General features: G+C 42.1%; 1 protein-coding gene across 1 annotated transcript; it reads right to left on the bottom strand.

The window, feature by feature from the left end:
- Window positions 1–142: 142 nt before the first annotated feature.
- PSMD11 (proteasome 26S subunit, non-ATPase 11) lies at window positions 143–26,774 on the bottom strand. Its single transcript, XM_081028128.1, has 14 exons — window positions 26,631–26,774; window positions 24,261–24,362; window positions 18,637–18,761; window positions 13,690–13,761; window positions 13,236–13,293; window positions 10,914–11,108; window positions 6,124–6,268; window positions 5,252–5,312; window positions 3,199–3,261; window positions 1,817–1,942; window positions 1,283–1,318; window positions 971–1,022; window positions 532–674; window positions 143–415 (listed from the first exon to the last, which is right to left on the bottom strand). The coding sequence occupies exons 1-13, from the start codon at window positions 26,719–26,721 to the stop codon at window positions 532–534; spliced, it is 1,269 nt and encodes a 422-aa protein (XP_080884254.1). The 5' UTR covers window positions 26,722–26,774; the 3' UTR covers window positions 143–415.
- Between the last annotated feature and the right edge of the window lie 733 nt (window positions 26,775–27,507).

Raw genomic sequence — 27,507 nt, 5'->3', positions numbered from 1 at the left:
TCGTTGCTTTGATGGTCAGGCAAACACCCAATTCTGGAGAGGAGGAGAGGTGACGCCCAGCGGGTGGGTTAGGAGCCCCAGTGGCTGGCGGGGCGCCTGGCTCGGTGGCCCTCTCCCAAGAGGCAGAGAGCACAGCTTTAGGTAGTGTAAGCCTTGTTCCTTTTATTTAGAATAACCTTTTTTTTTCTTTTTCTTTTTTTTTTTTAAGCAATGTCCCCACTCCCAAGTTGGGCCAGTAAAGATTACATGAAAACTGGCACACCTATAGGCTGGAATCCAGATGCACCAAATGAGGAATTAAAAACTTTCCGAGCGAAAAGTAGAACAAAAAGAAAAAAGAATCTCCTAGCATTTTCCCCAAAGGTTTCACTCTCCCGCCACACATACTCTCCAAAGGACCGCTACACATCCAACTCTGTAAGAGAAGACAGAGCAGTGTCAATGGGGAAGCTGGGAGGCCACCAGGAGGCTTTCAGGCCCGACAGGCAGAAGCCGGTGCCGCCTGGGCCGGGCCCTGCAGCCAGCACTCACCTATGTCAGTTTCTTGGCCTTGTTGTAGAGAGAATCCACTACTTTGCTCATGTTCTGAATTGTTTCCAGAGCAGCTTCGTAAGTTTTATCTACTGGGGGTTCATCGAAAATAATCAAGACACCCTCCCCCTGGTCCAAGATCCCTGCAGGAGACACAAGGGCAACCCACATAAAGAAGGGATTAGACACAAAAGCATCTGAGAAGCAACCCACGCCCTAGTTGCCTCACTTTCTCCAGAAAGGAGGAGAAACACATGTATCCCTGTTCCACTTGCATGTTATCACACACTCTCATCCCAGGGACACAAGGGCCAAGGATCCCAGGGAACCACCAAGGAAACAAGTGGAATTATCTTCTTGCAAGATAACAAGAGCATGATGTCTCTTCAACCATTTCATCGCCACCACTAGTCCCCTTGCCTGTGTGACTGTTACTCACCATGAAACTTCTTGTCAAGAATCATCTGTGATAATTTCCTTTCCACATCGGCCTAAAATCAAAGCACATGATTAAAAGGACTGGTATCCACTAGGCAGAGATCACACTGACACGAAAGCCTTGTGTAAAAGGGTCTCGGGGCAAATGGACTGAAAACAAAAGAGCAACAATGCAACTCCAGCTTCGAGCCCATGGCCCCCATTCCCCACTAAGAAGCTGGAGAGCTTTCCAACAGGCGTACTGGGTGTAAACACCAGCCCCTCCATACACCCCTTCCCTCATCCCTACCAAGACAAGCTCCGGGCTCCTTACCTTGGAGAGTTTGATGAGGCTAGATATGTGTTCAATCTAAAAGGAAACATAGAGAGACACCAACACTGAAAGCTTTGCTTTGCCTCTAATATGGGGAGAGGGGGTAGGGACTGCTGTAGCTCTTGAAATCCTGCTGGCTGTCTCTATGGCCAGACTCTTTGGCCACGCTTAGGTGTCTTGTGCTCTGTCCATCTGCCTTCATCACTACAGACATCCCTGTCCCACACACCCAGAAGAGAACACATTTACCACATGGGCAGTGAGGGCAGTGACTACAAAAGCAAGGAGGAGACTGTGCTGAATACAAGAAGGGGACTCTCACCAGCCTCTACCCTACGGCATCTCTCTCGACTCTCGCTCCCTTGTCAAGATCATCTCAATCAAGCTCTTGGTGGCTTCTTGTCCACCAGAAACCGCCCTGGAAGCGAGTTCCTATTGTGGATGCGTGTGGGAAGGGAGGGGCTGCAGTGAAGACACCTCGCCAGAAACCCCCTCCTGCCAGAGAAGAGCTCGAGTCCCCAGGAGAGTTCTTACCTGTACTCGGGAAAAAGGCTCAATGACTCGGATCAGATTCTGTTCCAGTAAGTTATCATACAACTTAGCCAAGTGTGTGTTGATGATTGGGTCATCCCGGAGCTCTGCCCGGTAATCTGTCAGAGCCTGCCAAAAGAGCCAGTCGCAGAGATTGGCAGAGATGCACCTGAAAGTCACACTACTCCTAGCTTCCTAAGTAGTCTGCTGGCCCTTGTAACTATGTGGTTGATTGTAGTTCTAGAGGATTTGGGGAGAACAGCCATCCACGACAGAAGATAGGAAAAAAGGAACACCAAGAACTAAAAGATGGAGCCACCTTGGCAACAGTTTTCCACTCAAAAGCTTCATGTTGACAGTTCAAGCTTGTAACTACACAAGCAGTTCTCAACATGTATTCCCCAGAACAAGTAGGATCTCCATGGGGAAAAAAAAAAAGATTCTGAGGTTAAACGCTGAATTGCACAGCTGGCTCTTGGAGTTTTACAGAGAACACGAGCAGAGTATAGCGCTCAGCCTCATGTCAGCTGTGCTATCAAGTATTAAGGGAAGCAAAGAAATCATACCAACTAAGGCACTGAAATTGACAAGAAACCCCCAGGAAGATGAATCTCGGGGACAGTCAGAGCCACATGGTCTATTCTCTGTCCACATTAAGTTTTTCTTCCAGAATCTAGATTTGTTTTCAGTAAGTTGGCCATGATACTCAGACTAAGGGGAGAAAGGTTCAGAAAAAAAAACATGTCTCACTCTACTGCTTACACAAGTTTTTCTCCCTTTTCAAACTTTCACAAACACTGAGTAAGACGCACAGGAGGCAAAACGAGCCTAGGACGTCATCCTGAGGCAGCGCCCTGCAGCGCAGATGCATACACCGAGACTTCTCTGTCGTCCACCAAGGAGAGCAGCAGACCTGGCATGTCACGAGCTGAAGGAGTAGCTAAGACTGTGCTGTGTGGAACAAACACTAGGCCTGGAGTTGAATGAACCCTGACACACATTTGCTGTGTGACATTAGTCATCCTCTTTGAATCCCAGCTCCCTCAACTGTAAAATGCAGGTAATAGGTTTGCTGCAGAAAATCAAAGTGAAAAAAGGACGACAGAAAGAACTTTTTGAAACGGCAAGAGTACTGTATGTAAATGAGGTATCACAACAACAAATTTCATTGTACAAAAGTGCTTTAACTATTTCCTGGTTCTGACATTGCACTATTTCCCAGTGGGGAAAATTGGGTGAATGGTACATGAGATCATTCTGTACTATCTTTGCAACTTCTCGTGAAACTATAATTATTTAAAAATAAGTTGCTATTTTTTTAAAAAAGTACTTAAATGTCCCCCCTCTCCTCCACCTGTTCCCTACCAACCCAATACCATGCTTACCTTTTCAAAATCTGCCAGTGATCTGTTCTTGCTAGCCTGGGCCACACATTTTAATGCTTCTGTCTAAGAATGAAGACAAAAATAGTGAAAATGACCTGTTCTGCACACCCACATCCCACCAAACAAGTCTCATAAGCAGTATGCTACATCCCAACAACTTCTGGCTCCAAGGGAAAATCTGCCCTGCCACTGTTCTTCAGAGGCTTGGGGAAAAAAGCTAAAAGTATATTACTGTGTGCTATTCAGTTGCCCTTTGAAATCTGAAGTGAATTAAAAATACTAGGCAACAGAGTTTTCAAAAAAAAGGACCCTGACAGAATTCTCCAAAAATGAGAAGCAAAAGGGGAAAATGACCAAAGAACTGTGATTTCTTTCCTCCTCCTCCAAGACTCACTGTCCCCACACCCCCCAGGCTCCTTCCTGCCCAGACCTTAACCTGGGCTTTATCATTCTGCTAGGTTTATACAGAGCACATACCAAGGTGTACTTTCGTTAGGGCTAAGGCATCAAAATTCTACATATTACACTGAACGTTAAACTCCAGAGTGATGAAAGTACAATCAGTGGTTGAGGGCAACTTCTAACCTAGTTATAAAAGGCACTTGGCCAAGCTATCGAGTCTCCAATCAGCAAGAAATCTACAACATTCATCTTTCTAGAACGGCCTGACTCCTGCTTGAAAGCTGTCATCAAGATACACAGAACCAGAAGGAGCTCTTCTTGTACCAGCCTAAATACTTAAATAAGGATGGTGTGTCTTACACAACAGACTTTAAAAATGATGCAAAGCTAATCATTAGTGTAGTTTGTCTCTGACAGCTATCCTATAGAAAGTGTCATATTGAGAAAAACCTGAAACTTAGAGCCAGATAACCCAAGTTCAAAGTCTGGCTCCACCATTCCTAGTTACCTGACCTTGTCCTGGACATTTAACCTCTTTTAGTCCATCTCAACTCTAGTTCTAGACAGTGTAGTTAAGTCTTTCACGATAGTAATAACCAGTATTCTTTTGGTCAAAACTAGGAGCTCATCTGAAACTTCTTCTGATGAAAAGCCAATTAAAGCCATTTGTAGAGAAGGAAGAAATCATCTGCTGTGGCCGTTCCTCTAAAGCAGGGGTATCAAAACTTTTTTCAACTTTTTTACCAAGGGCCATATGAGGTAAAATACACAAACAGCCGGGCCACTCAGTCTAGGTGAAGTACTTATTGCCTCACCTGGTTTATTTAACTAAATATATTTTTGGAATTTGCTGCGGGCCAATTAACAATGGATTGGGGGCCAATTAACAATGGACTGGTGACCACAGTTGGCCCAAAGGCCGCAGTTTTGACACCCCTGCTCTAAAGACACAGTGAGACAGCCAATGCGCTTACAAACGACCACATTTGAATCTACAAAGATTACTGTTACCTTAGTAGTAATAATCAAGCAAAGTACAAATAGAGATGGTGCAGACATCTGAGACATCATCCTTACACAGGTCATACTCATAGCTACTTAGGCACGAAAGGTAGCACAAGAAGGGCTACTGACCTTCAAAGGCTCTTCTCCACATCCAAAACTCAGGGCATGAGTGCAAGGGCACTATTTGTATGAGAAGCACTCAGGTGAGTCATAAAAACCTAAGTTTCTGCACCAAGTAATCCAACCCTCCCTAAAGCACATGTGCACCTGACCATACCAGGCTTCAGATGCGGAGAATCCAAGATTTCATATTCTACACATGTCAAATTTGCAAGTCAGGCTCATGGTAGATAAATGTTCTGGTCAAAGCGAAATACAAACTAACTCAATGCAAATGCTACAATTCAATTCTGTAAACCCCTCAAACCACCTGATGTCTGTAAGAGTACCAAACACTGACTTTTCAGGATAAGAATTTAACAGTACAGGAAATACACTGAATGATCTTACAGGAAAGAAAAGGAGGAAAATAATGAAATGTAGAACGGAGACCTGAAGAGCACTGGTCTCACCCAAACACCATGTCTGACAACATGCTGGCTTCAGGGTGAGCAGAGATCAGAACTGCAGTCGAGGTTTTCCCTACCTGCCTCCCAGCATACCGAAGTGCAAGCTTTCCGCTCACCAAAGCCTGGACATCTTCTGGGCTGGAGAAAAAGCATACGTGGTCAACTGCTCCAGGATATTATGCTTGTAAGTACAGGTTTAGGCAAATTTTTTTCTCAGAATTCCACTGAGAATCAATCCCCACCCCTAAATCCGTATGTCCCTCACAGTGCAGAAGCCAGGCTTTCCACACTCTGGAAGAAAGCTCAGCACTGAAGAGTAGAAAAACTCCAACATTAAAAAGAAAGCCAAAAAAAAAAATAAAGAAAGAAAGAAAGCCACACTGAACCTACTAAAAGTAATAAACCCAACAGGCAGAGTGAATGTAAGTTAAATCTCAATAGAATATATCTTATTAAAACCCCTGCGTAACCCAAAGATCCAAAAAGAATCCCAGAGAATATCTCATTTATTCCCAAAAGACTGGATAAATTCTGTATTATTCTTTATAAAAAGACCTAACTGTCATATTTGCTGTTGTCCCCTTTTTCAAACCTCTTCCTAACCTCTTCCTTAACTCACCCCCATTCTGGGTGGCCCAATTGGCTGGTGCTGGTCTATAAGCTATTTCCTGGCCCTCTGTCCTATACTCAGCAACCCTCTGGACAGAATAATTGCAGGATGAGGAGAACACTCCGAGCGCCTGGGAAGGAGACTTCTCAAATCCATCTGCCTGATTCTGGAAGGCTAGCAAGCAGAAGTGCTCTGGATTACCTTCGAACCTCCCCCTCTACCCCAACCAGCCCAGGGGCAGCTGCTGCTGCTTCTATAACTGGCCAAACTCCTTGCCCAAGCAGAAAAACTTAGTTGAAGAGCTTGAGTTCTCATATCCCAAAGTTAATGTGCACTTACGTATTGAGCATGATTTTGCAGAGCAACATGTACTTCAGAGATGTGATGGCCTTGGGGCTATCGATGGAGTCGTACCCCTCAAATGCCTCGTAGAAATATGAGTATGCAGTTTTCCAGTCTTTTTCCTCTGCTGCATGGATAATACCTGGGCATTGAAAAGAGTAAGAGCCGTATGAAATCATAAAACCGTACCGTACAAGATCAGAGATGGAAAGGGCCTCAGAAATCCACCCGCGCCCCGTCTACTTACTGATGAGGTCAGGAAAGGAAGAAGGACCTGCCCAAAGTCACTGCCAGCTAGTGGCAAAGCGGGGAATAGAGCCCAGGTCTTTGGCCTCCCAATTCAGTGTCATATTGCCAATATAAATTCCCAAGGAGTTAAGACCCAACTCAAAGGGGACCCTAAAACCTACATCTTTCTCCATGCTTCTCACCCCTACTGCAATCCTACTAGCTTTTAGAGCCCCTAGAAAAGGCCATGTTTACCCTGCATTACATCACCTTCACAGGTCAGGAAGTTGACCCAAACATCCCTGCACTGCCTGAATGACTTATAATAACATTAACCATTTCTTTAAAACTGCTTTTCTAAGCTTGACATTTTTATAATGTCAAGTAAGCAGCTTTCATGGGAGAATAAAAATCCAACTTTTTATATTCTCATTTCAGGTATTTGTCATTTATGGATGTGCTTTTGCCTAGATGCAATCAGTATATAGATTTCACATAAAGCCAAATCCATGAACTTAAACGCAGTTAAGCAGTATTTCCTTAGGCTGATATACCATACATAGTTCATCTAACCAATTCTCTGTTTAGAAATTGGGTTGCTCGCAATGAGCCTAACTTTAATTGAACCTGCTATTACTTCCAACCTATGCTATCATGTGGGATAAGCTCTGCAATTCTGTATAATCTGTTCTAACTCTGCCTCAGCCCCTTATGAGGTTATAGACCTCAGCACATTCCACTTGTGTACCACAGGGCTTCTCAACATTTTTCACTCAAGGTACACGTAGAAAGTATTCAGCACACTGTGAAAGGAGTGAAAGGATGTAACTGTTTGCACATGACCGACCCCAAGGGATCAATGTTTCAGCACACCTAACCCACCTGACACATACCAGTGTCTGGTACGCTAACTGGGAACATCTGACTTAATAACCATTTAGTGACTGATATGTGCCATACCCCAGTACTTTAACCCTACCCAAATCAGATCCTCCTCCTACTGTTCATAACTACAGAAGTCCACCATTCTCTGCAGCCAAGGAAAGCTCCATCAAGAATACACAACAAACTATTAACACTGCTAAACTAGATGAGACAAATCTTCATTTTTCAATACCTCCCAGTCCAGACGTAGAGAACAGACTAGACCCAAACTAAGCTTAAAAAAAAAAAAAGGTAAAATAAGCTCTCCACAAACACACCAAAATATGGTATATTGTTTTCCCAAACGCATTAGTAAATAGGAGCCACATCAGAACTATGAGCTTCATGGTTGGGATAAGATTTACTGTTTAAAAAGACAAAAACAAAAAAAACTAGACCATCGCTCATTGAATACAAATACTAATAAGGGCCTACCACGTGCCAAGTGCTGATATAGCTACTATAGAGAAAATAAATATGAATGAGGCCCTCACGGAGCTCAGAATCTCACAGCGGAATGATGGTCACCAAAACAGAAACAAGGGGATTAGTACCATAATATGTACACAATAATATACCTTTAATAGGGAAGTCTGAAAGCAACTAAGAGGGTTTATAGACAAGACATTTGAGCTGGATCTGGAGTTTGCCAAGGGGACAAGATGAAAAAGGGAATTTCCAGGCAGAGATGTCAAAATATATAAACACCCAGAATCAGGAACACATGAAGTCATTTGATGACTAGGAATTAAAGCCAGAGATGAGGATGAAAAGGAAATGATGCCTTTCTTTTGAATATCATGTTCAAGTATAATTTAGCCTGGGGATAACGGGGAACCATTGGAGAATTTTAAACATAGGAGTATATGATCAGTTATGTGATTAGTTATATGTATTTCAGAAAAATGACTTTAGGACCAGTAAGGAAAATGGATTGGGAAGTGACTATGGACAGTCAGACCAGTAAAAGACTCCAGTGGTCTAGGCATTAATTAAAGCGATGATTGTAGAGATGGAAAACGAAGGACAGATTTGGAGACAAACTCAACCTGATCTGGCAACTGACTGGATATGAGGGGTAAAGGAGAGGAAAAAGTCAAATTACTCCAAAGACATAAGCTTGAGCAACTAAGTCAATAATGATACCATTAACTAAAATAGAAATTGCAGAAAAGAATGGTTGAGGGGGGAGGGGTGAGATAATAATTTTGTTTTTTGACATGTTGAATTGAGATACCTCTGGGAAACTTAGGTGTGCATGTCCATTACACAGCTGGAAATCTGGATCTGGAATTTAGGAGAAGGTGAAGTTACTGAAGATCTAGATTAGTGCTGTGTGGCAGCTAAAGCCATGGGAGAATACGGGGTTAGACAGGAAACAGGGTAACAGGAAGCAAAAAGAACTAAGCAAACAACACCGAGGAACACACACAGAGAAAAGGCAGTCAGGGAGGGGGTCCAAGATGGCGGATTAGGTAAACGCCATGCCTACTACATCCCAGGATCACACCAAAATTACAAATACATTATAGAACAATCAGCCTCAAAGCTTCTGTTTAACTGAAGACTAGTTAAACAGAAGCTTTGAGGCTGATTGTTTAACTGAAGACTAGTTAACTGAAGACTAGTTAAACAGAACCCCTACAACTAAGGGTATAAAGAAGAGGCCACATGGAGACTGAAAAGAAAACAGAGGCACTCAGAAGGAAAAGGAAATAGCAAAGGGTAACCAAGGATAATTAGTCAAAGGAGGAGACCAAGAGGACAGCAATGTCCAAGAAGCCTGGAGTGTTCAACAGGGTCCCCCCCCCCAGAGGTTATAAGGTCGTTACTGACTGCTTTCAAGGAGTCAAGAGGGACAAGAAAGAGATACTCTTTCAATTTTTTCAAGAAGCTTGAGAGAAAAGGAGAACATAGCAACTTAAAAAGGAGAGAGCTGTGCCTTTTTTAGCTGCTGTAGTTCAAAGCCTGAGAAGAAGCTCCAAGTGGAGAAGAAAGACTACAGACTTAGAACGGACCTAAAGGACAGGCAGAAGGATCACTCTTGATAAGGGGTAAAAATGGATAGTGATACACATTCTGGAGAAGAAGAAGTAAAGAGGTTCGCATAAAAATGGCCTCTATTTTCTCTGAGAAATCAGATGCAAATTCATCCCTTGACCATGAAGGAAGGGCATGATTAAAGAGGAAGGGCTTAAAGCAAGTGCCCAGAGTTGGTCAAAGCTAGGTGCTGTGATAAAGGCTTCACATTCATCATCACATTTAATCCCCACCATAACCTTATGAAGAGGTACACTTATGATCACCATTTTACAGATGAGCTAAAGCTAAAGCTAAATTACCATAGTATAATATACTCCCACTTTTTTGGACCAAATTTTCAGGGAAAAAATTCTTTCGTTTTTATTTTCTAATTCAAATTTTTATTTGTTTTCATTTAGGTACTTGTTTTTTGTATTATAAAGGAATTCCAGCATTCATTTTTTAACATATTACAGTACAAGAAATTTTATGTAATAAATAATTACAAGACACAAGAACAAATACAAGGTACAGGAAATTTTATGTACCTGTAACAAATTTATGGTATTTACGCATCATAGAAGGCCAAGAACTCATCATCGTTGCAAGTTCATCGTAAGTTCAACAAACCCGATTATCATATTCCAGGGTTATTATTTTGCATACGGATATCGTTATTGATTTCTAGAGTTACACTTTTAACCCAGAAGCATAAATAAAAGAAGTAAAAACATTTATATAGATACGGAATTAGTACTACCTGTGTATAACATGCATCCTTATTTTTCCCTCACAAATTTGGGCAAAAAGGAGCCCATTTATATATGGCAAAATACGATAAGTAACTTGCCCAAAGTCAGACAGTTAGAAATTGGCAGAACCAAAATTTCCATATAAAGTCTATATGTATAAAGTCGGTTTCTACTCTTCTTAACCTCCAAATGACAAAACATGCCATTTGATACAATACCTGAAAGGCATGTAGGGCAGGTATTATCTCTTGTATAGACATGGAAACAAAGACTACAGAGAGATAACAACACCAGGGCTTAAACTAGTCTTCTGCATCCAATTCCAGTGCTCCTTCAATTACGATAATAAATTACAACTAATAAAAGTTGCTGACTGTAATAAAAAGTATTCTACTGGCCATGCCTCCTAGCCCCAACATTCACATTTTCCATCAGAAAGCTGAAATGGAAGGGTGGGAGGTGCCTTTCCTCAGCCCTAATCTGAGGCCTTTCGGAAAAGTCCAACATGCTTCACAAAGATTTCCAAGTAACAACAGACTTGGGTTAATCAATCCTGGAAAGCAACTAAGATGGAAATGAAAGGAGCTTTTTAAAGCTAAGTGAGACCTCTTTAGGGTCTTACCTCTAAAAATCAGGTTGCCTGGTCAACCAAGGATAAGCATGTTGTTAATATATTTTAGGCAGTTATTAGCAAGTTAATTGGAGGGGGGCAGCTAGTTAGAGAGGTAGCTTTCTGTTTGGTTTCTCTGAGGAAGTTCAAGTCAAATTAGCCAATTTTATTTTCCAGCCCCAACCCCATTCCTTCCACCTGTGAAATAAGAAGTTTTAAGAAAACATCCCATGAGTAGCTACAGGTATTACCTGACTGCATATCCAAGGTGGCCTGCAACTTAGGGGGGCAGTAGATGGCATTTGCTGTGGTTCGAGCAGAGGTTAAGGCAGCTCGGGCTTTCGGCAAGTTGCTCAGGGCATGGTATGTTTTGCTTTCTAAAAGCTGTACTTCCACCAAAAGGGCTTTGTCATCCATCTTTTTCAACTCCCGCAACAGCTGAGAACCTGGAGAAGGAAAAAGAATACACCGTTTTCTCATTCATAATCTTAATACCTTAATGCCATAACATCTCCCTCTCCACCCTTAGAAGAACACTCAGGATAAAGAAACCTACCTGAACTCAAAAAGAGGTTATCTATTTACAAGAATTGAATTTTCTGCTAATGGGCTGTCTTCCAAAAGAGAAACTAGGATCTCTGTGAAGCTTTCTGCATTCTAAGGACAACATTAGAGCCAAGAGTCCTATAAGCTTACTTCTAAGATTGGAATACAGGGGAAATCTCCACACCGAAAATGCTGTAACTAGTTTTCCAGTTCAGATAGGCACTTGATCTCACTCTCTTCCTGGTCAGCAATCACAACACTACATAAGAAACACCAGGGTTGGTGCAGGAAGGAAAGAGTTCAGACTTGCATAGTAACAAAAATTAACTTAAAGACCAAATGCAAGACCTAAACCTATAAAACATAGGCGTAAATCTTTGTGATCTTGGATTAGGCAATGATTTCTTAGGTATGATACCAAAAACATAAGCAACAAAAGAAAATAGACACATGGGATTTAATCAAAATTAAAATGTGCTTCAAAGGACACCATCAAGAAATTGAAAAAAACAACTCATAGGATGGTAAAAAATATTTGCAGATCACACATCTGGTAAGGGATTAATAAACAGTAAAAAGATAGAATAAACAGTAAAAAGACAAATAACCCAATTAAAAAATAGCAAAGGATTTGAACAGCGATTTCTCCAAAGACATACAAATGGCTAATAAGTACATGAAAAGATGCTCAACATCATTAGTCATTAGGGAAATGCAAATCAAAACCATGAGATACCACTTCATGCCCAATAAAATGGCTAAAGTAAAAAAAGACAGACTATATTAACAACTGTTGGTGAGGATGGAGACACCGAAACCCTCACACATTGCTGGTAAAAATGGTGCCACCACTTTGGAAATTAGTTTGTTAGTTACTTAAAGCTAAAGAGAATTACCGTATCACCCAGCAATTCCACTCCTAGCCATTCCAAAAGAAAAACATGTCCACATAAAACCTGCTCACAGCAGTATTCAGGATAGCCAAAAAGTGGAAACAATCTAAATGGCTATCATCGAATGAATGGATAAAATGTGGTATAGCCATACAACGGAATATTATTTACCAATAAAAAGGAATGAAATATTGATATATGATATGACAGGGATGAACCTTGAAAACATTATTCTAAGTGAAAGAAGGCAATCACAAGAGACCATATATTACATGATTCCATTTATATAAAATGTCCAGAACAGGCAAATCTACAAAGGCAGAAAGTAGATAAGTGACTGCCTGGGGGGTTTGTGGTAGGGGAGGGGAAGGGCAGACAGAAGACGAGTGGAGATTAATGGGAAGTGATAACTAATGGGTATAAGGTTTCTTTCTGGGGTCATTAAACTGTTCAGAAATCAGACAGTGGTGATGGCTGCACAACTTTGTGAAGTTCATGCTAAAAAACCACTTAACTGTACAATTTAAAAGGGTAAACTTTATGGTCTGTGAATTGTATCTTAATAAAACTTATTTTTTTAAATGCTACTATTCATTTGAATATGAAATTGCCATTTTTGCAGGATAAAAATGGAATATTAGCAGTTTTTTTCAACTTGATAAAGATTATAAAAACCCATGTTCTTCCATCTGGGAAAAATAGTCCAGGATCTACCCATTAATTAAAAACAAAAAAGCAGCAAGCATAGATTTCAGGATGTTTAAAGGTCACATAGGAGAAAGAATTTAGTTGGCCCACTCCAACTTCCATATATATTTGCACTCAATTTCTTTAATTTCTTTAAAACAGATTTTATGTATAATTATAAACAGATATAGTAAATGTGATAGACAGTAAAACACTTTCAATTTGACCCTTTTGTTCTCTAAATTTAAAAGATTAATTCTAGTTAGTTTGTTAGAACTTCCAAATGGCATTTTTCCATGAGAGTCAGTAAATATAAGCCATCTTAAATCCTTTGTAGAAGTAGGAAGAATATAATTTATTATTTCATAACTAATAAGAGTAGTCAGGTTCTAGAATACATTCACTAGCCAGTTAGGATGACTTATGAATTTCTCCCAGCTTACTCACCCAAATGCAATGCTTCCTGGTACCTCTTGGTATCAAAGTACAAAGACACCAGTCTTGCCTAGGAAAGAGAAAAGGCATTGACTGATGAAAAGGGGGAAAAAAGCCAAAGAAAGAAATCAAAGATTAACAGTCACAGAACTGTTACTGTTAAATATTCAAGTCCTTATGAGAGCACCAAATTCAGCCTAAAAAAGTTATCTAGCCCATGGTATGGTCTCCTATGATGGCCAGTGACTGTTAACTTTACCCTGTCGCTTCTTCTTTGACTCAAGTCAGCAGGTCTGTCTCAAAACTTCCACCAGAGCAATTCTCATGAGTGGGACTACTACCAGTAATATTTGGGTGTCTGGATAATACAAAGTTGCTGAAAATACTTTCGATTAGGATGACGATACTTACGTTCAGTCTGTCTAATGCCTAGAGACCTGAAATCAGTACTAATACAGGCACATACCTCCAAAGCTTGGCGTAAGAAAGTTCTTTTCTCTGATTTGGCCCATTCGATGCACTCTAAACACAACTCGACCTACAACAGGGAGAGAGAGTACATGCAACATTATGTCCTCATTCTTCCCACAGACCTTGGTTTGGAGACTAGCTTTCATTCCCTTCTTATATATTACCCATGTTGCTCTATTTAATGTCTCAGGGGACATGCTTTGATCCACAGTATCTCAATGTGCAATGGTTATATCATAATGGAGAACCAACTAGGTTTTTAACACACAAATTATCTTTGTGCTTAGATTGTGTTCCTTTGGAAAAGAACTTCATTGTAGGGATTCCTCTTCTACCTTCCCAGGAGGGACCCAGAATTTCCAACATACGTAGCCCTGGAATGTAGATTTCTATGATGGCTGAGAAATTTTTAATGCAGAAATTTCTCCCTGAATAGTTGCAAACAGTAACAGTAACGTGTTAATGTGAATACACTAGTAATAAAGGGGAGAAATTCTCAGCCCAAGTACAAATGCCTTGTTTCTAACAGTTGCTTGTCCAGCTAGCTCCTCCCGTTCAGATTCTAAGAAGGGCAATACTGCAAACTTAGCTTGTACTAAAGGGAGCAAAAAGAAATTAAAATGAACCTAATACTTAAAAGGGCCTTTAAGATTTAAAGGCAATCTGAACCCCCAGTTCTACCTGCCCAAGCAGTGATGCCATGTGCAAAACAACTGATTTAAAGTAGTGTTCTGTGCTAGACGGTCTACTTGCCATCAGGTATCCTTGACATATGAGCTTTGACAAAGTACATATTAAGTACTGCAGGTTTTATATCACTTTTGTATTAAGATTCCCAGTTAGAGCCTAAGATAAAAAGAAACTGAGCTTTCTTGGGAACTAATTGCTAATTCAACAGGTTTTTATAGAAATCCAAAATTCTCTTAAGACATGTTGTAAGGAGAGAAAAATAAAGGAACATAATCCAAACTGACACATCTTCTGCCTTTCAATCCTAAATGCAAGTTCAGTATGTAAATGGATGACATTAAATGGTGTTTGGAGGATTCAACAGTGATTCAACGAAACCTTTACAACTCAGTGGAGCCCTCTGCTGGCTACTTTAATCTCCAACTGTAAACACAACTGACCTCATAAAAATTCTACAAAAATCAAAATAAAAGCAAGCCAATCACAATTTCAGAGTTTTGTGTATGTTCTGGAAAACCAAATTGAAAGTAAGATCTCTTTCACGACATGAATGGAACTGAAAATATTTTGCTGACTATTTTAGCAACAAAAATACAAGAGTCTGTAGTCTTGTGCACCTTGGCAAGGAAAGTCCCCTCCCCCATACTCTTGGTACCAAACTCCCCAACACAAAACTCCTAGCTCTCTTAACAGTGTCCTAAAACTTCATACTTTGCCACAGGCCTACTATGACAGTGAGCCACCTATGACTTGCTCCTCTGTCCTTTCCCATGACTCAATCAAATAATTTTAAAAGAACCAAGAATTTTCCAAGATGAAGACTATAACCAATGTCCCCAAGTCAGAGACCTTGAGTTACCTAGACAAATGTAGTAACAACAACCCCTGCTTATACCTCAATTCAATAAACTTAAGTCTTAATTCAATAAAATATCTCCTGAGCATCTACCATGGGGAAGGCATAATCCATATATTCCTTCAACAAATACTAGTTATGTAGCTCTTCTGGGCCAAACTATTACTGCAGAGGGTGCAGCAGAGAACAGGACGAAGTAGCTATCCTCATGGAAAATGCATTCTGAGGAGACAGATGTTAATAAGTGAAATCAATATGAGGAAAAGTAAAGCATAGACAGGGTATTTTAGATAATGTGATCAAGGAAAGTCTTTGAAGAAGAGAGATATAAATAAAGACTTGAAATCATGTGAAGAAAAACGCCATATTAAGATCAGGCCGAGGGCAATCAAGATGTACAAAAATGCCCCAAGCCTAAAACAGCTTAAAGTTAAGTCAAAAAAGGCCAATATTGTAGCTATAAATAAAGTAAGAGGGAGAATAGCATGGTGGGTAAGGAACAGCCGTGTATAGGCAGACCTCAGACACGGCAGGTCTGGTTCCAGACCACTGCTATAAAGCAAGTAAAGCAATAAAGAGAGTCGTAATCTTTTTTGTGTAAAAACCACAACATCTGTGGAGCACAATAAAGCAAAGCGCACTGCACTGAAACAAGGTATGCCTGTATTACCATGTTTCCCCGAAAATAAGACCTAATTGGAAAATAAGCCCTAGCATGCTTTTTCAGGATGACATCCCTGAACATAAGCCCTAATGCGTCTTTTGGAGCAAAACTTAATATAAGACCCAGACTTATTTTCGGGGAAACACAGTAAGAATGGGAAAGACATGCGCTACTGCAAGGTATTTAGGGCTTCACCTGAATGGGATAATATTAAAGAAAATAAGGCAAATGTTCAAGTAATTGTCCTATAAGACAAAATAATCAGAAATATAACACGTAGGGGGCGGCCAGATGGCTCAGTTGGTTAGAGTGTGAGCTCTGAACAACAGGGTTGTCAGTTCGATTCCCACGTGGGCCAGTGAGCTGTGCCCTCCACAACTAGATTGAAGACAATGAGCTGCCACTGAGCTTCCGGAGGGGCGGCCAGATGGCTCAGTTGGTTAGAGCGCCAGCTCCGAACAAGGTTGCTGGTTCAATTCCTACATGGAATAGTGGGCTGTGCCCCCTGCAATTAAAGACTGAAAACGGCGACTGGACTTGGAGCTGATGGACCCTGGAAAAACACACTGTTCCCCAATATTCCTCAATTATATATAAAAAAAAAAGTTTCACACACACACACACAAAAAGCTAAACTGATAATCAATCCAAAAAAAAGACCAGCCTATACTTAGCACTAAAACGACTTAATGCCTCAGTTTCCTTTCACTATAGGAAAAGGAAGACAGGGTTCTAGTTGACAAAAATGTTATGAGCAATGAACAGCAGAAATGTACACACACAGTTAAGGGAGGGCCTAACCAGACACAGAGTCACATGATGAAGGCCAGTAAAGCCCACCAGCCAGTGAGTGACAGGAGAGCACTAAACTATGATTTGGATATACTTCCACAAAGAAGTAGGAGAACTGATCATTAAACAAATGTGGTTCTACCCACTGAGACAGCTCTGTTATTGGAAGGGGCAATGGAGCAGCTTGGATAATTAATTTTTCTGCCTAAAAAGTTCTAAGTAACATTTATTAGTCTGTTTCAAACTCACATTTATTTGGTCAGCCCATTCTAAGGCACCCTATTTCAAACAAAAGATGGTGCCAAGTTTTCATGAGAACAAAGCACACATACACACCCAAAAGTTGTGGCCCGGTCAGTGACTCAGGTGGAGCGCCGTGCTCCTAACACGGAGGTCGCTGGTTCGATTCCCACATGGGCCAATGAGCTGCGCCCTCTATATCTAAGATTGTGAACAACGGCTCTCCCTGGAGCTGGGCTGCAGTGTGCTGCCAGGAGCGGCTGGTGGCCAGCTTGAGCGGCCGGCAGCTGGCGAGAGCTGCCGTGAGCTGCTGTGAGCAGCAGTGGGCGACCAGTCGGGGGAGCGCAAAGCTCATAACACCAGCATGGGCCAGGGAGCTGTGTCCTACACAACTAGACTGAGAAACACAGCTTGAACCGGAGTTGGGGGGAAAGGGAAGAAAGAGGGAGGGGGAAGTTAGGATTAAATAAGACTAACACCCCTTTAAAAATCACTTTTTCTTTTAAATTATTCATAAAAAATAATTCTAATGGCTTTGTTCAAAAGGCAGCCATCTAAATAATTATTTTTGACCTACTATCATGAGACAGCTCTATCAGAAACAAAAGAATTTTGAAGACTTCTCTACAAGTGAATTTTCTACAAATAATGTTAGATTATGGTGTTTAAACCACATCTCAAAGAATCACTACGGCAAGAAACCAGATTTTACAAATAATATTTCAAAGTGGGATCCATTATGTCCTAGGTTTCTGAATTCCTCATTATTTACTCAATATGCTACTATGCCCTTTCAGACCTCCTACTTGTACACCCAGAGGCCACGCAAACAATTAGGCATATAACCAACCAGCAATTCCTACCCTTGACCTTATACTATCTGACATTTTATATATTTGTTTACTGCCTTACTTCCTCTTTAAAATGTAATCCTCATGAGAGTGGTGGCTGTGTGTTTTTACAAATGTATCCCTAGTACTTGTAACAGTACCTACCACACAGTAGGCACTCAACAGTACTGATCAATGTTATCTATAGGAAAGACAACTTTATTCTTCCTACAGATTCAAGCAACCACAATATAACTTACTTGAATCTCCCACTTTTTTACAAAATGAGTTTTAACTTTGGTAGTATCTCCTTCCCCTGAATCACAGCCACCATTGAAAATACAGCGACCACTGAAAAGGTGGGACGAGGCTCAGTGATTCCAATGAGGCACTCTTCAACGCAGCTCAGGGTCTACTCTGAACTGGTAGAGGACACATACTGGCACACCAGAGTCACTGATGCTCACCCCTCAATAAAGGCCTGCACGCAGTACAAAACATGCCAAGAGGGGATGCCACAAGATTTAATTAGTGCTCATAGGAGCTTTGTGACACAGACTAAAAGGTACCACAGACACAGAAAACATTACAAAGGTGTGGCAATACAATACCTCAAAGACAAGAATCAGTTTGTGACCCTGATGTAATGAGGATTCCAGGGACCACTGACAATCTCCACTTACAAAGCAAAGCATGGAACAGACCCAAAGTATCAAATGCCCTGTAACAAAAAGAAACTGACATGATAAGTCCTGAGCTGTCTTCCCAGCTGTCCCTTCCACATTAGTACCACAGTGCAGGCAGGCATTTCTTTCACTGAAACCCTTTTTTTTTCCATATTGTCCACCTTCTGTCATTAAAGTAGCTTACCTCCTGCCCTGTAGCTGCTTCCATATCAAGAAACAGATCGAGAAGAGATCGGACAAGACGAGCAGCTTTAGCCTTGCTGATGGAATTCAAGAAGGGGCGTACATACTTCAGGAGTCCTCCAAGCTCTGTACGGAAGGCAATTCAGACAGGAAAATGTAAACATCAATATTACTAGGAACAAATACCCATTTAAAAAATGACCCACGATCATACACTTAGTACTTATGTCACTGGAATCAGTCTAAATGAAACTTAGTAGAAAATAAAAGCATTCTTAGCAGGTTAAGAGTAGCAAAAATAAGTTAACAACATACACCAAATTTGTGCTATCTTATACCCCATTCAGCCACTGGATTACTATGAGGGCCCCGGGAAAAGCTCATGTCTCTCACCTTAATGAAAGATAAACAGTAAAGTACTCAATACTCCGAGAGCAGTTTTCTAGAATATAAAAATATGTTATGCCTCTTCCACCTTGGACAAAATCACTTCCCCACAACCAACAAATCTGATCAGATTATAAGATTTTGTTTGTTTGCTTTTTAATTTTCAAGTCTGCCTTAGTTCTCCTTGAACAGACAAGAGATTTTTGCTTCCAGGTTCCGTTTTTCCTCCCTTCCCAAAGTACTCCCCAGTTTAGCTTTTTAGTAATATCACCTCCTTGGCATCCTTCTGAATAAACTTCACATGAAAGTTAAGATGTTTTTCCCTTAAAATTATACTACCCCCTTTTAAAATTCCTCATTAATCTGCAAAACCTAAGTCTTAAACTATGACCAAAAAAGGTGCCTACCACAGACACATTTTCCCCCTCATGTCAGAAAAAAGGGTAGTACACAGTAACCCTAAGGGAGCATCTTTAGAAACAAGAGTTTCTAAAAATCAGAGAATATTTCCACTAAACAAATAAGTACTTTTGGAATGTAGGTTAAAATGCCTTTAGTGCCACTGCCTCTTTAATATTCTCCAATTGTAGACTCACCCTCTTGAGAACTCTAATTCAGGGCAAGCAAACCTCACCCTCCTGAGAATGCTAATTCAGGGCCCTGAAATCTTCATCTGCCTGAAAAGTCACAGGATGCATGGGACTGTGTCAGGTACAAAAGGAACTTTACACAGAGTGGAAAAGTTCATCTTTCCCTCCCCGCCCCAGTACTGACCTTCGATTCCCACTGAGTTTGTTTCCCATTCGCCACTCCATTCACCCTTGCATAGACTACACACACTCATGCTTCCATGCCTCACTCACGCTGCGTTCCCATCTGGGATTTCTTCCCATCTTCTGGACCTATATAAATCTGAGATATCTTTTTCGGTCCAGCTAAAGTCCTATTGGGTTTTCCATGCCAACTCCAGGCTATAATTGCTCCCCCTCAAATTCGTTTTGCATTTATGCAAATTTCAATGATAGTATATAATCATAGCTTTTTAAAAGGAGTCTAGTGCAGTGTCCCTTCTCCCACAGCATGTCGTACTATGCTTGAACAATTCTAAACAATTTCTAGTGACAGAAATGTTCAAATAGCAGACTATTCCAGCTCAACTTGGTCAAGCTCAATTGTTCTTTTTGAAACATGAGTCTATACTCTCCTTCCACATGGCTTCAGAGATTTGAAGATCGCTATCATTTATGTCTCCCCAACTTTCCCTTTCTCCAAGCTGAACATCTTTAGCTATTTCAACTGTTCCTCCAATGTCATGGTTTCCAGATTCCTTATTACCTGAGTTGCCCTCCTCTGAATACACTCTAGTTTGCAAACGTACCACTTGTGGTACCCAGAACTAAAAACAATGCTCTAGGGTCTAACCAGTAGGGTCAGGGCTTAATTCTCTTGATCTGGCCACCGCATGAACAAAACAGCACGTTTTCCCTTTTCCAATAGCATTCTTTGTTCACACTGAGTCCATTAAGGTCTTTTTTGCAGAGACAGGTAATTTCCCCACCTTCCTCTGTTTTGATAAATATTTTAAGTATATCACTTTATACTTACCACACTGAATTTAACCTTACTGGTTTTGGCAATAACTCTGCATCTTAATTCTATCCTCTACTATACTGAGTCATCTACAAAAATAAGCACGCCTTCTGAAATTGCTTTAGCCATAATGCCAGGTGCTGACCAGAACAAGGACAGATCCCTACGACATGATGCTAGAGACGTCTCTTCAGGTTGACAAATGATCAATTCGTCATCATAAATTCATAACCTGTACCTGTTATTAGTATTATGGCAAATGTTCAAATACCCTGCTTATATCAGATATGTAGTCATTATCACTCCCCTAACACAGGGGTTGGTTAACCTTTTCTGTGAAGGGCTAGGCAGTAGGTATTTTTGACTTCGGCTCTAAGGTCTCGGTGGCAGGTACTCAACTCAGCCACTGTAGTGCAAAGCAGTCAGACAATATGTAAATAAATCGGTGTGGCTATGTTCCAACAATACTTTATTTACGAAAACAGCTGGCCAGCCACTGTCTGTGGAGTCCTGCATACCGTGTTTCCCTGAAAATTAAGACGTAGCCGGACAATCAGCTCTAATGGGTCTTCTGGAGCAAAAATTAATATAAGACCCGGTCTTATTTTACTTATTTTACTATAAGACCGGGTCTTATATTAATTTTTGCTCCAGAAGACGCATTAGAGCTGATTGTCCGGCTACGTCTTATTTTCGGGGAAACAGGTTATCTATCTACTAGTCTGATAAGTCTAACCAAAGAGAACCAAGGTGAGTCTAGAATAATATTTCCTTAATTAACCTACTGTTTTAAGTGATTAAAACCTACTTATCAGATAATCTGTCCCAGAACTTTACTGATGATCACCAGTGTATAGTGTCTAGAATTTATTGTTTTCATTACCTTTTTAAAAAGTGGAACAATGTTTGCCCATCCTCAGTTTCCTTATACCTCTCCATCCTCCATGATTTTTCTCAGAATAATAACAGTGTCTCTATAAATACATCTGCTGGAACTATTCTTTTGATATTAAAAGGCAGACATTGTCAGAGGTGAAGACTTGAACGTATTTAAAGAGACTATCTGCTCTCTCTTCTCTCACCTGCCTTGGCTTTAATTCTCTCTTTCTGATGTTATTTCTATCTTTTTCTTTTTGAAAATTATTTTCCTTCCTGTAAAAGGCAGACGCGAAACATGAGCTAAGCAGTCTGCCTTCTCTCTAGTACCTACTAACATTACAGTATTTTCTCCAAGAACTGAGTGTGTTACTCTTCTCACCCTAACAGAGAAACAAATGACCTCTTCATTGCCAAAAGACTCAGTTCATTTTTCATTTTAGTCTTCTATTTCTTATTCATTCTTGGTTATATTCTGTTTCTCTCCATTTTCCTACATACTGGATTCATTTTTTTAACTACCACAGAATCATACTGACATCTTCCTCCTATTTTTACTGAGGTTATTTGCAATAATATGACCAGCACTTCCTTTTTAGAGCCTCTCAGAACTCAACATAATCCTTTCAGGAGTCTCAGGCTATGACCCTGCAGACCCTGAACCGAGGCATCACGTCTGAGGACGCGCAGCCCGACTTTCAATCACTACTATGCACCAGACTTGTCTTATTCACTAATTCCCAAATGACTGCTGTCAGTCTGGGACCCTGTCTTAAACTTTTTTTATTTTTAAACTTAAGTGAAACTTTATTTAGTCTTTCTAAAGCAATCTAGTTTAAAAAAGAGCTGATATCTTTAACTTTTTAAGTAGAGTACTTAGCACAATATTAGCCATATAGTGAATGCATAAAAATTGAAGATTAATGGAACAGACATAATTTCTTTTCTCAGAAAACCCCAAATCAAAGGAAACAATACAAACCTATCAATTATTAATAGCTCAGTAAGGTAAATGAATATAGGCCCCAAGACTTCTGTAGGGTTTCTATTGTATGTACTTATACTCATCAAACTCTTTCTTAGAAAACAAGTTTTTAAAAGTCCTTATGATTCCCCTGTTCAATTCCAAAAGGTTTAGCAGTATACTTCTAAACTGCTCAGGCAGGGATCACAAGGAACGAGGGCAAGGAACAAGGAAAGAGTAAAGCAAGAAAAAGGAATTTCAAGCAAAACAGTAACATTTTTGGATAAATTTTCTGAAGTATTGACTACACTACATGCTGTTTCTAATTATCCCATGCTAGGGGAGAAAAAAAGACCTTTGGATGTTTCAACAGAAAAATCTTAAATCACTTCACCTGGCTTTCTAACTCTTTCAAGAAAATTACCTTACTAATTATATTTTGTGTGGACTAATTATCAAAACTATTTTCTAACCCCCAAACTCACATTAACTGACAGGAAAAAGGAATTCATAAAAATGTTAAATAGCAGGAAGTCAGCATACAATGTAAAAACACCACTCACCACTGATAGTCCCTAAGTAGATAACTATGCAAAGTAATAACCATTATACCATGAGGCCGTGAGCTCTGAGGTTGGACTACCTGGGTTCAAATCCTGCCTCTCGCGTGAACTAGCTCAGTGACCCTGGGTAAAACAGTCAACGTTTCTGTGCTCCGTTTCCTCAGGTGTAAATGGATAATAGTATCTACCTTATCGAGTTGTTTCAAGTGTTCAATATGCTAAACTATGTTTGTGCTTAAAACAGTAACTAGTTCATAGGAAGCACTGAAAAACTGTTCTTATTACAGATATTTTAACCACTTTTAAAAAAATACAAGACCCATATAATTTCATATATCTTTACTGAACTTTCTAGTGATTGAGCCTAATAATTAATACGTCAGTCATCCTTCATTGGCAAACACCTTGGTTCTCAAGTTCAAGCAGTTTTGCTAGCTTACACCTATCATTCTCTTGGATAACAACATAATTTAGGGGAAAGTAATTCATGAGGTCATTTAGCAGAGTTTAATCTATTTTAATCAGATAAACTCTAAGTTCACTTTAAGGCTGACAAAAAAAAAAATCTTCCGTTTTAAGTTGAAGCAAGCTTCTCTCTAAATACTGTTTCCACTGATCAAAGGCCCTTCCTGGTCAACAGGACACTCTCATTCCAAGGACACACCCACCATCATCTGGAGCCTGGGAAGTCAATGGTTCAACGACAACTACTAGAATGTTGGGCAATCACATACATAAATTCCTAGTGACCAATAGAGAAATCTTGGGAAGACTCTTCCCATTTACTGTCTGACTCATTTTGTGTCAGAAATAAAAAACAGCAAGTCACTTACTTAGATGCAAAATCCCTACTCATTTTCACTCCAGGAACATAAAGTCACTGTCCACTTTTAAAACATCAGAACTGCTCAATGAAATCACTGAAGACTGCTGCTGCCCATATGTAAGGGAACGCAGTAAAAATTTACACCAGAAACAAATCACAGATCACTGCATCCAACACAAACAAGATTTCCCTGCACCTGCAGACCAAAACTCTTCCATGAAAGAACTGAATTTCAAAGCCATTTAACTTCCTGCTAAAAACTGAAGTTCAACAAATTGGCAGTACAAGGGAACTGTCCATGCATTATGCCTTCTACATGGAGAATGGATGCATTCCCCTGCTCCTTCACTCCAACAGAACACTGAAACTTCACCCAGCGTTTCAGGTAGAAGAGAACGCAATCCATCTGTAGCACTTACCTGCAGCTTGTCCAGTCTTCGCCAGGAGAGACCCCAGCTCCAGGATGCTCTGCTCTTTGACCTGCACGGCCTCCTCATCGTTCTCCTGAATGTCACGCTTCACTGGGAGAGGAAAATGCAAACCTCTGAAAGTTCTGACAAAAAATGAAGCCTGAAGGAAGTTTCACCTTCACAAGAGCAATTACAAACTCAGTTACCAAAACACAAATTTTAGAAAGCTTCAAAAAGTAAATTGATCATCTAGGACATGACCCATATAAATCATAGATTCTCCTCCTTGATTTTAGATGTGCCTTTGCAGCCTATCAATTAAAATTTCCCTTACCCACATACACTGAGGTTTCCGTTGCAGTCATTTCATGAAAGCAAAAATTCAAACAAGTTCTGCATACCTGTGGTGGTAAGCCCCAGGCTGAGCACTGTAATGTGAAAATATTAAACATACCTGTGCATTTAGCTGCCACAAACTAAAATCAAATGACGAAGTTACTAATGACTATAAAGTCAAAAGCTTTTCAATAAACTTCAGGCCTGTGGAAAGCCTCAGCTAATGGGTGTATTAGGGATAAGCAATTCTATAAAGCCATTCAAGAAAAATAACCCTATCAAAGCTCCCATAGGATCCTTAGAAGAGACTGCTGCTTTTTTACTGGATTCAGGACCTGTTAAAATAACTGTGCTACCTGTCCCACTTTCAACTGTTAATAACTATTCTATCCCTGGCACACTGAATAGCCTCTTAAATCTGTAGTGGTGATTTTAGTGACCATCACTAGTTCTCACTTCCCTTACAAAGCATCATGACTTGACAAAACCTAGACTTTGATACTCCACAATGGAGTCGGGATAAAGGAGGGCCGTCAACCATCATGACTCCAGCTTGCTCTAACAGGGATGCTTTCAGGGAACTCTCTCCTGGCATAGTGGGCAAGCAAGAAATACTCTAATTATATTTACCATAATTGCCATTTTATAAGACCGTAGCAGGCACCAGGCATGAAAAAGAATAAAACGCATGCTTTTCACAGTAGTTCCAAACGTTAGTGTGTATTCACGGAACATAAATACGTAACAGTGATCGGGATGGCTCTGGTCCTGTAGCTGTAACTGACTTAAGGTCAGAACTTCAAAGTGAAACACCCTTCATGTGCCAGCACCACCCAATTCACGGATGCATCTTCGCGCCCACCTCCTCTCTCTCTCCTTTACCCCCAAAGAGAAGGACATCAGGATCTCGTCACCTGTGCTTCCTCCATGCAGGTCGGTCGGGACCACCAAAGTCCAAGACTCGGAAGCCCGCACAGCAGCCCAAAGCCCGGAGGCCCGCCCTACCCGTGCGTTTTCCTGCCACTTGTTGATCCAACTAAAAAGACGGCACGACCGCCTGGGCGGTGAAGGACCAGCCCGAGCCCCAGCTGAACCCTTCGTGACTGCACGTCAAAAGCCCTTCTGTCCGCAGGAATGTATTTCTGCTCACACCTGAATCTCAGTAGAAAGCTGTCGGAAGGGACCGGCCGGGGCCCCCATTTCAGTTCCCCGTGGCGTGCCAAGTGTAAAGTTAGGGAAGCCACACGACGGTGTTACAATGCTCCCTCCCCCTCCCGGCGCGGGGCGCGGGGCGCGGGGCGGCCCCAGGAAGGTGCCCGCACGCCGCGGCCGGCCCACACCCAGCTCCGGGGCTCCCTCCCCGCCTCCCCGGGGACGCCGGGGCCACTGGTCCCCCCCGCTGGCCGCGCGGTCCCGCCCCGGCCTCCCGCTCCGGCACCCGCACGCGGGCAAAGGCACGGCGGGGCCACCTGCTCGGGCCGGCGCCGGTGCCCTCGGGGTTTCCCACGCTCAGGGGCAGCCCCCCCGGAGTGGAGCCTTCGGCCGGGGGACCTGGGAGGACAGCAGCTCCCGGCGCCCCGCGGGAGGAAACTCCACGAGAGAAGCAGGAGCTCGCTCTCCCTCCCCGAGCGGGCTGTGCCGGTAACGACGGCGGGAAGTGCCCGTCCGGAACGGGCTCCTGCAAAGCCAGCCCACCGCGGTTCTCAGACCAGCTCCCCACACGCACGCCAGCCGCCACCGCTCCGCGTCCCGGGCCAGCTCGCACCGGACCCGGCTCGGCCCACTGTCCCGCCCCGCGCGGAGCCCACCGTGAGTCAGCAGCTGGCGAGTGGACGCCGGGGTTGCCTCGGGGCCTCCCACCCGCGTGGGACCCCGGGGGCTCCAGGGAGCTCCGGGCGGCCTGTGCCCCCGGCCCGGCCCCCCTCACACACACAGTGAGTCAGCAGCACCGGAGCCGGCTAACCCGGCCCCGCTCCGCCGCCGCTGACCGACACAGGCCGAGCCGGGCCAGCAGAGCCGGGGAGGGGGCGCGACAGCCTTTACCGATGGAATGGAGGATGTCGATGGAGGCCTCCCGGTCGGTGCTCAATAAAGACTGGGCTCTCTGGAACTCCACCACCGCCGCCGCCGCCATCTTACCGCTCTCACACCGTCCCCCGCCGCGGCCGCCGACGCCGGAAGCACACTCCCGGAAGACCCGCCCTCGTGTCCCTCCCCCATTGCTCTTTGACTCCCGAAGCACCACGGGAGTTGTAGTCTCTCCGCCGGGCGAAGCGGGTGAGGGTGAGAGCTGAGGCGCCTCGCAAGTGGGCGGCGAGCTCCCTAGCACCCCCTAGCGGCCTTCCCGCGAGTAAAAGAGGCGGTGCCTAATAATAGGAGCCCAAGGCTAGTCCCCAACCACCCTAAAAAGGGTCTCAATCCCAAGTCCCCTCGCTCGCCCCTCGCTGAAAGGCGTATTTGAACACCAGGCAAAGGGCTTTTTTTGTAGCTTCTACGTTTAACCATTCGTTCAGGGCAATAAATGGTCTTACAAAGTGCTCACTATGTGGCAAAGAACAGCATCATTCAAATGAGTCCAACTGTCAAACGACACGTGGGCAACACACACACACACACACACACACACACTTTCCAGACTAGAATCCTACAGAATTCTAGCCACCCTTTGATTAAACCCATCAGTGTCAGAGAAAAGTGATGTTAGAAAGTGAAATACCATCTTTGCCCCATGCACTCAATAAATCCCTCTTGCGGGTCACACAGAAGTCTAACAGCTACCCAAACTCCAGTTCAAAAAAGAAAACCTGGATTTTTCTTTCCAATATCTTCAGTTGTTTCAACTAAAATCACAGATACCTGAAAGTTTTGACATTCTATGCGACCACTGAGGATTGAGCTTAAAGGGATTGAGGACTGAGTT

Source organism: Rhinolophus hipposideros, assembly GCF_964194185.1.
Source record: "Rhinolophus hipposideros genome assembly, chromosome: 20".
Lineage (NCBI taxonomy): Eukaryota > Metazoa > Chordata > Mammalia > Chiroptera > Rhinolophidae > Rhinolophus > Rhinolophus hipposideros.
The sequence above is the reverse complement of the archived record's forward strand: the minus strand, read 5'-3'. Positions and strand labels throughout refer to the sequence as shown.

Excerpts from the sequence above, each read along its gene's own strand:
- PSMD11 (XM_081028128.1), bottom strand. The coding sequence starts at position 26,721 with ATGGCGGCGGCGGCGGTGGTGGAGTTCCAGAGAGCCCAGTCTTTATTG. Across the intron at positions 5,313-6,123 it reads TGCAAAATCATGCTCAATAC|CCCAGAAGATGTCCAGGCTT; the intron begins GTAAGTGCACAT and ends CTTTTTCTCCAG. Across the intron at positions 675-970 it reads TCTTGACAAGAAGTTTCATG|GGATCTTGGACCAGGGGGAG; the intron begins GTGAGTAACAGT and ends TGTCTCCTGCAG.